The 16,743-nt window shown below is 51.4% G+C and overlaps 2 protein-coding genes across 2 annotated transcripts in view; both read left to right on the forward strand.

Moving 5' to 3' along the window:
• Positions 1-300: 300 nt before the first annotated feature.
• Positions 301-8,208, forward strand: THEM5 (thioesterase superfamily member 5). The gene is made up of 6 exons (XM_029948808.1): positions 301-698; positions 1,834-2,035; positions 3,024-3,162; positions 7,199-7,309; positions 7,613-7,737; positions 8,030-8,208. Exons 1-6 carry the CDS (start codon positions 576-578, stop codon positions 8,071-8,073), a joined length of 744 nt encoding a protein of 247 aa, XP_029804668.1. The 5' UTR covers positions 301-575; the 3' UTR covers positions 8,074-8,208.
• A 7,078-nt stretch (positions 8,209-15,286) lies between these two features.
• Positions 15,287-16,743, forward strand: part of C2CD4D (C2 calcium dependent domain containing 4D) — a 1,973-nt gene continuing 516 nt past the window's right edge. Inside the window, exons 1-2 of the mRNA XM_029945778.1 lie at positions 15,287-15,430; positions 16,303-16,714. Coding sequence (XP_029801638.1) covers positions 16,386-16,714 — 329 coding nt within the window. The 5' untranslated portion in view covers positions 15,287-15,430; positions 16,303-16,385. The remainder of the gene's footprint in view (positions 15,431-16,302; positions 16,715-16,743) is intronic.

Here is a 16,743-nt window from a genome sequence, read left to right on the forward strand (position 1 = left end):
TGTCTGGGATGTAAGAAGGGTCGACTAAGGGCTGTGGGCTGGTTTTGTGAGGACCAGAACCATACTGGGGCACATGTCACAAGTGCTCCACAACCAACGCACACAGACCCTCCACCAACATTCTCCCATCAAGAGACAGACCTCCTTTATCATCTGGAGATTTTCTTACTTTGTCCCCCAAACACTTCGGGGCAGCCCTCCGAGGCTCCACCCACCAAATGGTATTTCTTTATGTATTTGTTTTTTCCTCTTTAACAAATATTTCTTTCTGGACTCTGGCCAGATCTGTTAAGCCTTCAGGCCCAAGCAGCATCCGCCCCTCCCCAAGTGCTGGGTGAGGCTTGGGACCAGCTAAAGGCCCCAAGCATCTGTGGGTATTGTGTCAAACCAGCCCAGCCTTGCCTAATCCTGCAGAAGCTTGCTGATGAAAGCCTTGTGACAAAAGGGGAGAGAGACTGGTCTCAGAGGTGGCTGCACCACCAGCGCCAGGATACAGCTGAAGAGCGCTCTCTCACTTTGCTGCTCCCTTAAGAGCCTGCCAGGAGCCCCGCCAGCCCCAGGCCTCACACTCAGCCATGATAAGGAGAACCTTCCAGGTGGCAATGAGCCTCGGCAGTCACAGAGTCCTTCCTGGAGCCCCCTGCGTCCTGCCCAGGCTCAACCCCACCTCAGCGTTTGGCTCCTCCACAGACTCCCTGGTGAGTAAGGTCCCCGCTGAGCCAACTAGGCAGCCCTTCCCTTGAAGGCTTGAGACATAAAGAGCACTCCAAACTTCCACTTCGCAGATCATTGATGAGAAGGCAAGCAGTGTGCTGGGAGGCTATTTGACATGGCCAAGGGAAGACGCTCTTGGGATACTGAACAGCCCAGATCGAGCTCCTGGCTGGCTCCGTGGGTAGAGCATGTGACTCTCGATGCTGGGGTCATGAGTTTGAGCCCCATGTTGGGCACAGAGATTACAGAAGGAAGGAATGAAGGGAAGGAGGAAGACAAAGAAACCAACGGCCCAGAGCAAAAACGAAGACCACTAGGACACTTAAGTCCTGGTCTGAATGTCGTGCAGCCACCAAGGAGTCCCTTTCCTTCTGTGGCACTCGGATCACTGAGGCTGAGTTGGGGGCTCCAGATAAAGTACCCTGTGTGTGGTTTGGCAAGCAGCTGGCCTACTGACCAGAACTGTGACTGGCCCGTGAGCCACAGAGGGCTCACCTTGTTCCAGAGACAGTGTCACGTTTCTCTGGGTGCCCAGGCCGAGTTTCAAAGGCACTCCCCTGCCGGGTCAGGCCCACAGCTGTGGCCCGAGCTGGAGTGGCCCTGAGGTGAGGGGGTGGTAACAGTGGTCCTCAACAGCTGTGGTCACATCTCCTAAGGTAGACATTGTCTCAGAACAGGCTCTGGTCTGACCATCAGCTCTCACACTCACAAGCTTCAGTCAATAGGAGCAGTATTCACTATAAAAAGAGGTCTTGTTCACTGAAACTTTAGCCATGCTTCCTCAGTTCCCCCATCTGTACAATGGGGCTTATACTAGCAGTTCTCAGCCTCAGAGGACAGGTCACAGGTTTTAAACAAGACAGTTATAAGGCACCACCACAGAGCAGTATGCCCCTACTCGTCAGCTGCACTTCCTTTGCACTTAAGCATCCCCTTGCCAGTCACCTACAGGTGTCCCCAAACCCTCTGCAAGGAAAATGGGCTGCTTCTTGTACGTCAACACCAGTGGAAGGGCTCAAGGAGCCAAGAAGCCAGGAGCAAATCACCTAGAGGTCTCACAGCCCAGGCAGCTGGTCTACCCTACAAAGCTGTTTAGTCTCCCTAATTTTTGCTGCCCAGGTTTCAAGATTCTGTCCGGAGAAGATGGATATGAAGGATTATGCCCTTCCCAATGCCAGTTGGTGTCCAGACATGCTGAACTTGTACCAGGAATTTCTGGAGAAGACCAAGACTGATGGCTGGATCAAACTGCCCTCCTTCAAGTCCAACAGAGACCATATCCAGGGGCTCAAGCTCCCATTTGGGTTAGCAGTTGCCTCAGGTAAAGGCTGGCCTGGGAGGGCCTCTGGGCATCCCTGGCCCCCCTGGTGGGTTCACACAGTCCCTTTCCCTGTGCTGACTCTCCATCCCCGGGCAGGAGTTCCACAAGCTCCCTTCCAGGCCTCAGCTGGAAGTTCTCTCTGTGTCTGCCCCACTCCTGATCCTCTCCACCCAGTAAAGGCCCTTAGGCCTCCCCACCCCCCTGCAGGCCTTGGCACACCATCCTCATTCTCCCAGGCCCATAGTCAGTCTCCCAAAACACCCACCAGATGGATAGAACTTTCTACATTCCTCTTTCTTCCTGCACGTGCATGCATATGTGTGTGTGAGTGTGTGTCCCTAGTTTCTTGTCTCATTCATGTATGTGGTTTTCCTGTTCATTGATGAATGGGTGGTAAAGTAGACAGATGACTTTTGGGTTTATGTCACAAACAAAGCAGAGTCAGCAAAATACATTTTTTTCAAAGAACTTGATATTCATCAAAAAAGGATGTAGTCCTTATCATTGTCTTGGGGGAAAAAACCAAGTAATCTCTATATCCATATGGGCTTGAACTCATAAGCCTAAAATCAAGAGTCATATGCTCCCCTGAGTGAGCCAGCCAAGCACTCCTATTTTACTCTGTTTAGTATTTTACCGTTTGTTATTTTGAATTATATGTGAATTACATGTTACGTTTTAAATTTTCAATGCTTACAGTCTACTCAAGTCTTAATCTCGTCATGATCCTATCTCTACACTAAGCCAGGGAACTTCCTGACTATTTCTCCTTCCAGACTTGAGGGGTGCCTGAGAAGGGGGCGCCACCTCCACTCACAGACTGAAGGCTCCCTGAGGGCAGAGCCTGGGTGTCTCTGGTTCTCTCCTAGACCCTGCGCCTGAGAGGGGGCTCCAGCCATGGTGCTGAGTGACTGGCCTCGCATCCCAGCAGGGTCCCATGCGGTCACGACTCTCCTCTTCAGCTGCAACACTGCCCGTCTCTCCCCAGACAAAAATGACTGGCGCATCTGCACCAGGTGCATCCAAGAGGAAGGTCAAGGCTACGAGTATGTCATTTTCTTCCACCCATCTGAGAAGAAGTCCATCTGTCTTTTCCAACCTGGCCCCTACCTGGAGGGGGCCCCGGGGTAAGGCCACAGGCAGAGACTGGGTAGATGTCCTCAGCTGCTCCCTGGGCTTGCTCAGCTGCTGCATTAGCCACACACCAGACCCTGGACTCTGTGCCTCTCCCTAAGGAGCTGGGTTGGGGTGATGGGGTTCAGATAAGGAGAGCCCCCAATAAGAAGGTGGTTTTAGGGGCCACTTTGAGAGAAGGGTGTGGTGACCTTGGAAGAGGACAAGATGTGGAACTGGGCTTCCAGACCTGCTCTGCCTTCCTGGCCTTTGGACCTCAAGCAAGCAGTTTAACTTCTGGCCTCATTACCTGAAACCCGGTGCAGTATTACCTACCTGCCTAAGTGGCCGAAAACTATAATGTTATATATACTCATGAGCCATACAGCACAATACAGCTATCAGACACCCACTACCCGTGGACAAACTGAGGCATGCAGAGGTAAGGTAACTTGCCCATAGTAGCACAGGCAATCAAGGACAGAGTGGGACTCTAATTGGGATCTAGGACTCCAAGTCAATGTCCTAAATCCCAAATTAGTCCACTGATCTCTCCATTGCATTCTGCTATCTTCAAACTTGAAATAGACCCAGGAAGGATCATACCAGATGTAAATTCCACAAGGGAAATCAAGCTGGTCCTGAGCCTCTTGCCCAAGGCCACTGTGCCACTAAGTAAGTCCATGGTTGTTTGCCTTCTGCTCCATCACTGTTCCTTCTTTAGACAATTGCTAAAGGCTGCTGGTAGCTCCAGAGTTCCTGCAAGGGAGAGGAAGAAAGGGGGAGGCACCTTTAGGGTCCCAAGGCCTGAGAGGGACTCAGTAGCAGTTACATTCAGAGATCTTAATAGACGTCAGCGCCTCCACAGGTCATGGATTCAGACTGCAGCCCTTGGTCGCCTTGGCAATATCAAAGCAGTCTCCCTAATGCATGCCGACACTGGGAGACTAGGTCAGAGGCTTACACAGGTCAGGGACCCCCTTCCTTCTAAAGAGGAAAACCCCAAGAAGAGGGTGAAATATAGCTGACTTTTATTTAGGGGCTCATGGATGTGGGGCAGGAGAGACAGAGGAGGACCACCCAGCACTGAGGCCAGTAGGTTGAGGGGTCCAGAGAAGAGATTAGTACTGAATAGAATGAAACATCCAGTTCATTTTATCTACTGTGCAGGAGAAAAAACCCCAGTTCTTCTCTACTGTGTCTTTCTCTCCTGTGTGTCTCCTTACTGCTCACACAGGACACTTTACTTCTGACACTTCTGACCACCAAACGGGTGGAGGCTTTTCTCCACACCAAGCAATTCTGTGACACCGGCTGGGTGTCCTGCAATTTAACTCCATTCTGACATGTGTACCTGGAGACAGCGTCAGATCCCTCAGGGCAAGGGCTAGTCCACAAGCCCACCCCGCTTCAGATGCCAGTCACAAGCAGCAGGCCACCAGGCTCCCACAACTCCCATCTGACTTGGCTATGTTGGGGAGCAAGAATTTCCTGTCGCCTTCAAGGGTCCTTCTAGTTGGACTAGGAATCATATTGAGACATGAGGCAGACGAACAAGAGAAAGTCAAATTGATAGTATATATACAGGAATTCCACACAGACATGAAATTCCAAAGACAGGCAAGATGAAGAATGTTGAAGGAAGGAGCAGGGGGTAGGCATCTGGGACTTTGAAGGGAAGAATGCCCTTTCTAGAGCAAGCAGAAGAACAGATATTTGGTAGTGACATGTTTGCCCTGCCATACGGATGGGTCACTCCAATACAATTTCTCCCTGGCAATAAACTTTATTCTGGGAAAGACCCACAATTTCAATTCTTTCTGTAGTTAAGGGAGGGGCAAAGTTTCTCTTGAGCCCTCAGGGGCTTGATCGCTTTCAGCTTGAAATAATCTTCATGTCAAACTGGCCCATCTTGGGGCAGCTAGCCTTGGCCCCTACAGTTACAAATTGGAGGCTCCCACACCCCCCTCCTTGGGTTCAACTACTTTGCTAAAACCCAGGGTTCCATTGCTTTACAGAACTCCAGGGAACACTTAGGTTTTCCAGTTTATTAAAGGGTATGATAAAGGATACAGAAGAATGGTCAGATGAGGCAGGTTCATGGGCAAAGTCCGGGAGGGTCCCCAGCTCATGCAGTAGCTTCTGTCCCTGTGGGGTCATCACTCTCCTACTGTGCCTGTGTCGCCGCCCTGGAGACTTCCGAACCCTGCACCATTGGGGTTTTATGGAGGATTCCTCACACAGGCTTAACTCATCCTTTACTCCATGTCTAGCCCTTCTCCCTTCTTGAGAGAATGGGGAGTGAAGCTGAAAGTGGCAAGCTTTTAATCATGCCTTGGTCTTTCTGGGGACAGCCCCCAACTCATCCAGGAGCCATCCAGGGGCCAGCCCAGAGTTGCCTCAATAGAACAAGACAGTCTCGTCACCCAGGAAATTATGAGAGTTTCAGTAGCACTGTGTCAGGAATCAGAGACAGAGACCAATAAATATTTTCTATCTTGTCACAAGTACCCACCCCGCCCATAGGCAATTAGGAAGGGCAGGTTACCCGCTGGCCAAGAGCTATTCTGCAGAATCCACATAGTGCCCCTGGGCCCCTGCCTGTCCAGTGAGGGTAATAAGGGAAGACCAGGGTTGAGGTTCTCTCACACCAACTCCTTTCTCCCTCTTTCAAGGAATGTGGAGGTATACAGGGCTTTTGTAAACATTACGTCATGTAGTCTGATGAAATAGGAATTTTTTTTTTATTTTAATGTTTACTCATTTTTGAGAGAGAGACACACACAGGGTGTGAGTGGAGGAGGGAAGTAGAGAGAGAGGGAGACACAGAATCGAAAGCAGGCTCCAGGTTCTGAGCTGTCAGCACAGAGCCCAACACGAGGCTCGAACCCACGCACTGCAAGATCATGACCTGACCTGAAGTCGGGCACTTAACCAACTGAGCCACCCAGGTTCCCCTTATAGGAATGATTTTAATTCACAGATTATAGTGGAAAAACTTAGGCTCAGAACAGCTTAGCAACCTAGCAGCTGAACAATTTAGCAACTTGCTCAAGATCCAACAGGTAGTGAGAGGTGGATCCTGGAGTCCAACCAGGCGGGTGTGGTTCCATAGCCCCCAGCTCTTTCAGCTCCTGGTGGTGGGAACAGGAAGGGAGCCAGCACTGGCACAGTGGGGTCGCTGGCTTGGTTCATGGAGAATCTTGCTTTTGAAAATCAGAACCTTGGGGCGCCTGGGTGGCTCAGTCGGTTAAGCCTCTGACTTTGGCTCAGGTCATGATCTCACGTTCGTGTCTTCTCTCTCTGCTCCTCCCCGCTCACGCTCTGTCTCTGTCTCAAAAATAAATAAAACATTAAAAAAATTTTTTAAAAATCAGAACCTTGAATCAGTTTTGGGTCATCTGTAGACTTGGGCGCCCTTCTGTTTTCCCCAACCTAACCATCAGCGAAGACGCTTTGGCACAAAGGTCAGTTTATACAAGAATGAACATCTGACTCACTCTGAGTAAAAAACGTGTTTGCAGCATCACGCTGAAGCGGGCCCTTTCTGCTCAGCAGGCTGTCCCACTGGCATTAGAGAGGACGGAAGGCACATTTTACATTTAGCCACCTGGAAAGCGTAGGCTCGGTGCTGGCCCTGGTTGAAGTGATGGGTAAGGCGGGAGCTGGCCCCAAGCTGTGGCTCAGAGCCCAAGCCAGAAAGTGAAGGGGCTATCCCTGTCCTCCGTATGAGCGCACCCTTCTGAATGATGGCCACTGCTACCAGCAGTTAGGTGAGGAGTCAGAAAAATGTTTTTCCATGAACTTTATCAGAAGGAAAAAACCGAAACATTTTCCTGGCAAAGTAAGATTCATTGTGTCAGGAGTCACTAACACATGCTGAAGAGACACGGCAGAAAAACTGAGGCGACTCTGGCCAGTTTGATCGGCTGGGGTCCTGCTCTGTTTCCTTTCCTGTCCTGGAGAGAGGTAGAGGCAGGGTGGTTCCACGGTCAAGGTCAGGGCCAGGGGGAGGCCTGCAGCCCAGGCCTTGCTTCTCCCCACCCCCAGGTTTGCACATGGAGGCTCCCTGGCTGCCATGATGGACGAGGTCTTCTCTAAAACTGCTTACCTGGCTGGAGAGGGGCTGTTCACACTCAGCCTCAACATCAGGTTCAAAAAGTAAGTATGGATCCTCAGAGTATGGGCCAAAGTCACACTTGTTTTATCACTGAGGGGTGGCCATCCTCAGTGGTCGGGTGCAGGAGCCCTGTCTGCTGCTCTCCTTCCCCCGTTGCTGCTAAGGATTTCCTCTAAGCATAGCCTCTGCCATCAGATCCTGGGAGCCTGCAAATGGGCCCCGAGCCCTGAGCCACTTGTCCCTTGAGGCAGGGTGGGCTGAAGAGAAGGGCGAGGTGAAGAGGGGTGACGGGATGGGGGCCAGGGGTTCACATGAGGGCTAGGCTAAGCTACTGCTTCTTTCAGCTTGATCCCTGTGGGCTCTCTGGCTGTACTGAATGTTGACGTGGAAAAGATCGAGGACCAGAAGCTTTACATTTCCTGCATCGCCCAGAGCAGGGACCAGCAGAGAGTCTATGCCAAGTGCTCAGGTAAGGAGGTTCTCAGCCTCAACCCAGACTCGGTCCTTTTCACCATCACCCCCAGAACAAATGAAAGGATGAATCCTGAGGATCCTGTCCCAAACCGAGGTCCAGCGTGTTAGAGTGGGGTTGGGCACTGGCACAGACACTGATGAAGTGAGGAGAATCCAGCTAGGATTTTTTTCTATGTATGAGCAGCCCGACCTGCACCACAAGGACAGGATCGGATACTAGGTGACTGGAAACAAATGCTCGGAGCACCCATCCAGATCCCGCCACTCAGCTTGTCTGTCTCCTGCAGGTGTTTTCCTCCAGCTGCAGCTGGAAGAGGAATCGTCCCAGTAACAGTCACTGTGCCCTCCAGCTGACTGCTCTGCCCTCTCGGGACCCACTGCAGAGCAGGGAGGGGTCTCCAGGAAGTGACTGGTGAGGTGAAGGAAAGGGCACTGTCCTCTGAGTAAATAAAGATTTACAACCTCCTTCTCAGGATAAGACTCTTCTGTAGTGGGAAATCAGAACCCTGCCCACACCCCACACACCCCCGCTTTCCCATCCAGCCCCAACCAAGAGATTTCTTGAGCACATGCAGGAACCGGGCCCTGGGTGAAGCCCCGAGCACACAGTGACAATAGATGGGGTCCCCGGTGCTGAGACACATGGCAGCAGGCCAAGAACAGAGAGGCCCGCCGCTCCTGCCACCCCACCCTGCTCCTGCCACGGATGTAGTACAGACACAAGGGGAAGAGAGGTCAGTTTCACTCTATAAAGGAGCTCAAAAAAAGACTTTCTAGACGAAGCAGTGCTTAAACTGAGTCTCAAAACTTGAGTGGTGTTCACCAGGCCAGCAAAGGAGGGGAGGACTCTCTAGGCAAAGGGGATAGTAAATGCAAAGGAGCAGGGGATAAAGGGGCAAAGTGACTTTGGAGAAGAGCAAGGTGTTGAGTGGAGCAGGAATTTAGGGAAAGAAAAGGGGTCGGAGGCAAGAGGGGTCCAAGGAAGCCTTCCTTAACCCTGCTAATGGAACTTGAACTTGGTGTTGTAGGCAAGAGGAAGCCTTTAAAGGGTTTAACCTAGGGGCATCTAGATGGCTCAGTGGATTGAGCGTCCGACTTCGCCTCAGGTCACGGTCTCACAGTTCATGGGTTCAAGCCCTGCATCGGGCTCTGTGCTGACGGCTCAGAGCCTGGAGCCTGTTTTGGATTCTGTGTCTCCCTCTCTCTCTGCCCCTCCTTTGTTCACACTAAGTCTCTCTCTGTCTCAAAAATTAAAAAACATTAAAACAAATTAAAGGAAATAAATAAAGGGTTTCACCTGGGGGCTGGGGGAGGGGGTTGACATAAAGTTTTGTTTTTTACAAAGATGATTCTGGTGGCAGTAAAAGGGGGCATCAGCAAGCCCGAAGGTGGGAACACTGGTCAGGAGGCCTCTGCAAGCCCCCAGCTAGAGCTAGGAAGGCCCTGTCATGAGTCAGAGCTTTGATAATGAAAGAGATGGAAAATGTTACACGCACAAGAGTGTGAGACTTTGCCACTTATTGTATGTAGTGGATTTGTAAAGAGTCTTCCAGGATGACTCCAAGTTTCTGGCCTGGGGATTGCGGTGGCCTTGCTGAGAGGACAGGGGAGCAGTTCAGAGGTTGGGGGAGACAATGAGCTCAGTTTCTCACACATCGATTGTGAAGTGCCCGTGGAACTTTTGGCACATGGCGAGCACAAGCAGGAACCTGGATGTTGTGACCTGGAGCTTGAGACTGATGAACAACTGACCTGATTTGTCAGTCATCAATATGAAAACTGACACGGGACAGCTGGGAGTGAAGTCTATAGAGTGACGGGGGGCGGGGGAGAAACAAAGGATAGGGAAGGGCTCTGACGTGGAACCTTGGGCCACACAAAAGCTTAATGTTGGGGCAGACGACCAAAGAGCCATTAGAGGCTGAGGATAGGACAGGAGTGACTATTCTGAAGAGGGAGAGGTCAGCAGGGTCAAATGCTTCAGGGAAGGCCAGAGAGATGACAGCTAAAAACAGGCCTTTGCCTTTGACAGTGAGAAAGGTCAGGTCTTCTTTGCCAGAAGGTGGGAACAAAATCCAAATTATGTTGAATGAAAAATGGATGGAAATGACAAAGTGAATCTAGATGAGTCTAAGAATTTTGTTGTTGTTGTTGTTGTTGTTCTCAATATTATTTAAAGAAAGAGGGTTGAGTATATTTATAAATTGCTTTGGAAGGAGCCCGCGGAGAGAGGCTGAAACTCTAGGAAAGAGGTGTCATCCAACAGAACAGCTATCGGGTCTTAGAGATGGATCAAGGGCACAAGTGGAGACAACATCAGTGACCCTGACACCAAGCAGGAAGGGAGGTTGAGAGGATTCATGCCAGGGCACCTCAGCTTCCTCAGGGAAACAGGAGGCAAGGTCTCGTGTGGGGAGAGACCTGGAGGAAGGGCAGCGACTGGGATAGGCCACTGTGGGGATCAGGAGAACAAACCAGCCAAGTCCATGTGGCTGAGGCATGCAGAAGGCCCAGGTGCTGATGGAAAATGGGGAAGCGCACTGACCTGAGGCGAGAAGCCGCGAGCCAGCTGGCAAGACCACGGGGCAATGGCTAATAAGTCAGGTGAAGAAATAGTGGTAAAGGAGAAAAGGGAACATGGCCACCATACATTTCTAAGGTGTTATGATCTGATATGGAGATGATTACAAACTAGAGGAAGCAAAAGTCATCCAGGAGAACTCAGAACCTCCATCTGAGCTGCAGAGGAGAGAAGTGGGAAACCGAGAAGCTTCTTCGAGGATGACTGAGATGTCTGTTAAGACAACTGGGTGCCGGGGATGCCCAGGAAGAGGTCAAGGACTCAAGAAGTTTTTTCAAAGAATGAGAACTCCAAGGAGCATATCTCAAGTGATTATTAACTATTAGGTGTGGCGAGGCCAAATACTAAAACATGTAAACCTTTACATCTCTGTAACATAATCCACATCTTAAACAGCATGGACTTCTTACTCACATAAAGTCCAGTTGTTGGCATATAGGAGTCACTCAGGAATCTGGCTGATGAAAGCTCTGCCATGTCCAACATATGATTTCCAAAGTCACCCTGGGTGTTGACACCCAGTTACCAGATGGGAGAGGAGAGAATCACAAGGGAGGTGTTTGGGGGCCAAGCTTCAAAGTATTTCCATTGACCATAACTCAGTCATGAGTCCCCACTAAACAGCATTGTTTGGAGAATGTGGTCTAACTAGATGTTGTGGAAGAAAGGGAGAAGGGATTGGTGAATGGCTGGCAACTACTGTCTCAGTCTGAGAGGAGGGTTGGCAGAGAAACAGAGTCTACACCCAAACCCTTATCCTAGTGAGTGAAGAAGTCAAGTTCAGGCCTAGGCTGAGGTTCTGGGATCTGGGGCTGGGGCCAGTGCTTCAGGGGATCAGAGAGAATGGACCCTTTTGTGTCATGGAACAGAACCAGAGAGCTGTACATGAAGTCAGCAGTTGTGGGGAGGTAGGTAGATAAGGTTCTCTTTCTAGCAACTAGAAGCCATCAATCTTGAATAATGGGTCAAGGATTGGTGGACCTAGATCTTAAGGGCCTTGACCAGTGGCCCTCGAAAGCTAGAGACATACTAGAGGTGACAGCCAGAAATCCTGTGGCAGCCAACTCTCCATTCCCCCATATAGTCACATCAAAACCCTTTCTATTTTTCTGCTTTCACAGTTGTCTTGATAATCTAAAAACACAGGATCTAAACCAGTGTATAACCCAAAACCTGATGGTCCTTTATTCATGGTCAAAAAGAGCCTGTTTGTCATTAAAACACTCCCAGTCAAGTCACTACATCTGCACAACTGAACACAGCTAGAGAAAAATCTCTCAGCCCTGTCCGGTCTCAGCACAAAGTCACGGTTGCTATCCCAAAGGCGAGCCTGCAACACTGCCCAGGGGCCATCTTGCATTTTCCCTAGAGCATTCAGTCCCCCATCCTCCTGGGTGACTGTTCTTTTCCTGATCCCCTCTGCTCAAACCCTAGGGCCACCTTCTCTTCCACCAATCATCACTCTCAGCTGGTGATCTTATGAGGAATTAATTAGAAGCACTGAGAGGAAACAAGCTCCTTCCACCCACTCCTCCACCTTCTACACCTTATTCAGTCACTCTATGTTCTCTCCAGTAACTGGGTGAACTGTAATCTTTCCCATCGGCATACAAACACATCACTATTTCTATCACTTAAAATTTTTTTCTCTTGATTCCACTCCCCACCACCCCACAGCGACTACTCCACTTCCCCCTGCTCTTTTAGTAAATTCTTCAAGAGAATTGCTTTTGCTCTCTCTTTCCCCTAACCTTTCGGCAATCCATTCCAACCAGACTCTTGCCTCCACCACTCCATCGAAACGTCTCTCATCAAAGTCACCATGACTTTGCATTGCTGAATCCAGTGATGAATTCTCAGTCCTCACTTTACTGGATCTTGCCACAGCATCCGGCACAGCTGGGTCTCCTCGTCTCCCCCTCTGAATGTTGGCATGCCAAGGACTCAGTCTTAGTCTTGAGCCCCAGATCTTTACTCTTCTCTTCAAGTCTTGTGACCTTCTATTCCATCTTCATTTCTCTTGGTGCCCACATTTGTATTTCTGGTCTAGAGCTCTCCTCTGAGCTCCAGGTTCATAAATCCAACTGTTTACCCAATGTCTCCATTTAGATGCCTGGCACACATCTCAAACTTAATAGATCCAAAACTGAGTTCCTAAACTTTTCTCTTCTCGGCAAATGATAACTTCATTCTTCCAGTTGCTTAGGACAAAAACCTCGGGTCGTTCCCTCTCTTTAGATGGGGATGAATCCATTTATCAACTTTATCTTCAGAATAGTTCCAGATCCTGATCCATGTCCTAATCATCTTTTTTTTTAACTTATTTTTGAGAGACAGAGAAAGACAGCATGAGCAGGGGAGGGTCAGGAAGAGAGGGAGGTACAGAATCTGAAGCAGGCTCCAGGCTCTGAGCTGTCAGCACAGAGCCCGACGTGGGGCTCGAACCCACGAACCATGAGATCGTGACCTGAGCCAAAGTTGGACGCTCAACTGACTGAGCCAGCCAGGCGCCCCTCCATGTCCTAATCATCTTGTATGAAGATTATTTCAATAGCCTATCTAGTTTCTCTAATTATGTCTTTATCCCTTCATTCTATTCTCAACACAGCCACCAGAGCAACCCTTTCCATACATGTCAAGTCATATCACTCCTCAGCTCATTACAAGTGAAAGCTAAAATTCTCACAGTGGCTATAAGTCCAACAGCATCTGGCCCTGTTGTCTCTCTGACTCCCTCTCTCTTTCACTCATTCTGTTCCAGCCTCTGCTGGCCACTTTGCCTCCTTGAACACTCTAGGCATGCTTCTGCCTCAGAGCCTTTCATTGGTGATTCCTTCTGCTTAGAATGCTTTTCCTTTAGATAACCGTCCTCTCTCCTTCATGTCATTTCTGAAATGTTCCTTTCTCAAGAGGGTCATCCCCGACCACCCCATTTAAATTTGAGTGCTCCTCTATGATCCTTTCCTACTTTTACTTTCTCCCCAACACTGATTTCCTTCTAATAAACCACACTATTTTTTTTACTAATTTTTTTTGTCTATGATCCTTCTCCCTCCACTAAAGCATCACCTGCGGCTGGCTAGATGCATCTGTTTTCTCACCACTATACCCTCAAGTTCAGCATCGTAGGTAGGTACCTACACAAGTAGGTAGTCGATAACTGACTGGATGAATAAATGAATGAAGTCACAGAACCAAATTTCGCTGCATCCTACCTTAGACCTGGACTTCTTCTCATAGAAGCCAAAAATGCCCTGGTATCAAGTCAGGTTGAGTTGGGGCTCCTGTTCTCTTGTACTTTTAGAAGTGAGCTGAACTGATGCCCATGCATTATCTCACTTAATCCTCATCCCAACTCTGAGAATTAGGTATGTTCTCTCCATCTTCCAGATGGGAAAAGTGAACCCCTGAGAGACTAAGCCATATGCCAGAGATCACACAGCTGGCAGATCACAGAGCTAGGATCCTCAGCCCATCTGAACGATACCAAGGCCTTGAGCTCTTGACTGAGGCGCTCCATGCAGACCACCCTCCCGAGAAAGGACCCCAGGGCTGAGCTGAGTCAGGAGCCACAGGACTAGAGGGTCTGGGGTCACCAGGGACTTCCACAAAAGAAGCACTTGCTCTCTCAAAACTCTCAAGTATCAGATGTTAAAATAACTACCTTGTTTCCTGCATTTCACAATTGATCTTGTTGCTGCTGTTTGCATGTTTCTTGTCCGTCTCCTCTTAGACTGTCCCCCCCTTTCTATATATCCCCAGCACGTAACACAGTGAATGGATGACTGAATTGATTCAGGTATAATTCTGCCTAATGTCATTAATTCATTCAACAAATCCTGATTGAACACCTGCCTGTACTAAGCACTGTCCTCAGGATGCTTACAGTCTAGTAAGACACTAAATAAATAATCACATACAAAAATCACAGAGAGAGAAAAAAAAAAAAACAACTGTGACCAAGGCCAGAAAGGAAAAGTATCGGGCACTGTGAAAGTATACAACAGAAGCCCCTAATTTGCTTTTTAAAGTTTATTTATTTATTTTGAGAGAGAGAGGGAGAGAGCGCGCGAGCCAGCACAGGAGGGTCAGAGAGGCGGAGAGAAAATCCCAAGCAGGCCCCATACTGTCAGTGCAGAGCCCGATGCAGGGCTCGAACTCATGTAACTGTGAGATCACAACCTGAGCTGAAACCAGAGTTGGACATTCAATCAACTGAGCCACACAGAAGCCCCTAACTCAGGTGGGAGGCTGTCATGAGGGTCTCCAGATCTGAAGGATGGTCCGAGGAGGGGAAATAGCTTACCCAAAGATCCTAAGGAGGGAATGAGCAGGATGCCTTTGAGAGACTGCAGGATGGTGAGTGGTGCACTGATGGTCTCATCTTGCCAGTTGGTGGCCTGTGCTTCCTAGGGTCTGCCTGCAGGGAAGGGGAAGGAGAGGAGAGGGAGGCATCCTCCATGTTTACAGTTGAACAGCCTCCTGCCAAAGACGGGGAGCACAGGCCACCTTGAGCTTGGCCCAAGGACCGAACCAGCTTTGTCCTGCGTGTCTCTGTGTCCAGATACCTGGATCCTGGTCATTTTCCTTGGGCCAGTGTAATTCAGAGAATGAGTCACAGAAAGTCACTCTGTCTGGGAAGCTATTGTGAAGGCTCCCGAACAGGACGGGGCGGGGGGCGGGGGGGGGGGGGGTGTCAAAGCAGAAACCCAGCAAGGAGGGCTTTGCATTTTACGTGTGACCAAGGCTATGGGTTTCACCTGGCGGGGCTAGGGTGCGACCAGTGCAGCACAGGGGGATAGAGGCCACTGCCCACCGATGACGACCTTCTCCCCGGCAGCCTCCCCAGGGGGCGCGCAGAGGAGGCCGGGGCCCAGGACGGGCTCGCTGCTAGAAACCTGGAGGAAGGAGTTAAGAAGGACGGGCTGATGACCGTGGAGACAGAGCTCTGTTTATCCAGGAAAAGAGGTCCTACGTAGGCAGCGGAGGCCCCTGCCAGCTCCTCCCAGAAGGACGGGTCTGGGGGAGCAAGCCGGCTAGGAAGCTGCTCCCCTCCGGGCTCTGAACGCCGGCCGGCCAGAGGCCAGGAACCAGCGGCGGCCTGCAGGTGAGGCCTGCGCCGGGGACGCCCGACGGAGCCTGCGGCGGGCTCGGATCACAGGCGAGCGGCCGGAACGTCGCGGTCCCCCGGGCGGGGCGCCGGGGCGCAGTGAGCGAGCGGCGGCGGAGCCTCTGAGAGAGCCGCTCTGCGGGCGGCGGAGAATGAATACCGCCTTTGTGCTCGGTAGTTTCCTGGGGAGAAAAAGGGAAGAGAGTGGGAGTGGCGGCCCCACGGCCGTCCCCGCCCCCGCAGACTCGGGGTGCGGTGGGCCTGCGAGGCTGGAATAGGACAGCCTGGGGTGGAGGGGACTCTGTCCCCGAGAGGTGCCATCTCCTTGGACCGGCCCTGGGTGTTCGCAGGACAGCAGCCAGGTGTGCAGGGAGTCTGCTTCTGGCCTGGGGCCACTCTGAAAGGAGAGGGGGAAGCAAGAAGAGGCAAGTGGGGCAAGGACGCAAGGATGGCTCCGTCTTAAGAGGCTTGTGCCCGCCGAGGCGCCGGGAAGGCAGTCAGAGGGGGTGCCTGACAAGATCTTGGAGGAGAGTCTGAGCCTTCGGGATGAGCGGGATGAGCGAGGGAGAAGGGGGTGAGCCCCCTGCTCTGGGCCTCTGGGCCTCTTCAGCGGAGTAGGGTGTACAAGCGGAGTTGGGGATCTGGGTCCGTATGTGTGACTACAGACCTTGTGATGATTCGAGAATGTTCCTCTAATTCTCCTAACAGTAGCCTAGAGTCCTTTCTAGTGGGTGTGTTGGGCCTTCTAACCCTTTAGTGAGTGAGCACCGTCAGCACTAACTGCAGGGTCTGTGCAGCACTAACTGCAGAGTCTGTGCATCTGTCCGAGGCCTGCATCTGACTGGCCGGTGTCCTCCATTTCTCTCAAGGCCTCCAGGCTTCGCAGACCCTTGTTTTTCCTGCGCAGTTAGGGGCCCCGCGCCTGGGGCGAAGAGCTCGGCCCACCCAGTGGATGTTCGAAACATCACCCGCCTCCGGCCCTCTTCTCTCCTCCGAAGGCCTCCCCGCCAGGAACGCTGAACTTGCACCCTCTCGGCCCCGCGGAATTCGGACTTCGTCATCCTCACCCCACTGCATGTGGCTCTTGGAGAAAGCCGGCTACAGGCTGGGAGCCCCGGAGTCCGGGCCCCGATGGGCGCCGTCCAACCTGCTCCCTAAGCGCCGAGGAGCCCAGGGCCCTCCCGCGCGCGCCTGCCCCAATGTCCTCACCCCGGACCGCATCCCGCAGTTCTGCATCCCGCCTCGGCTCCCGGCCCCCAGCGGCCCCCGGCCCCCCGCCTGGCGCGGCCTCCCCGCGGCCTGTTCGCTGC

This window comes from Suricata suricatta, chromosome 8 (assembly GCF_006229205.1).
Source record: "Suricata suricatta isolate VVHF042 chromosome 8, meerkat_22Aug2017_6uvM2_HiC, whole genome shotgun sequence".
Classification (NCBI taxonomy): domain Eukaryota; kingdom Metazoa; phylum Chordata; class Mammalia; order Carnivora; family Herpestidae; genus Suricata; species Suricata suricatta.

Coding starts and splice junctions, on each gene's coding strand:
- THEM5 (XM_029948808.1), top strand. CDS start 576: ATGATAAGGAGAACCTTCCAGGTGGCAATGAGCCTCGGCAGTCACAGA. Junction 2,036..3,023: donor TGGGTTAGCAGTTGCCTCAG/GTAAAGGCTGGC, acceptor GTCTCTCCCCAG/ACAAAAATGACTGGCGCATC. Junction 3,163..7,198: donor TACCTGGAGGGGGCCCCGGG/GTAAGGCCACAG, acceptor CCCCACCCCCAG/GTTTGCACATGGAGGCTCCC.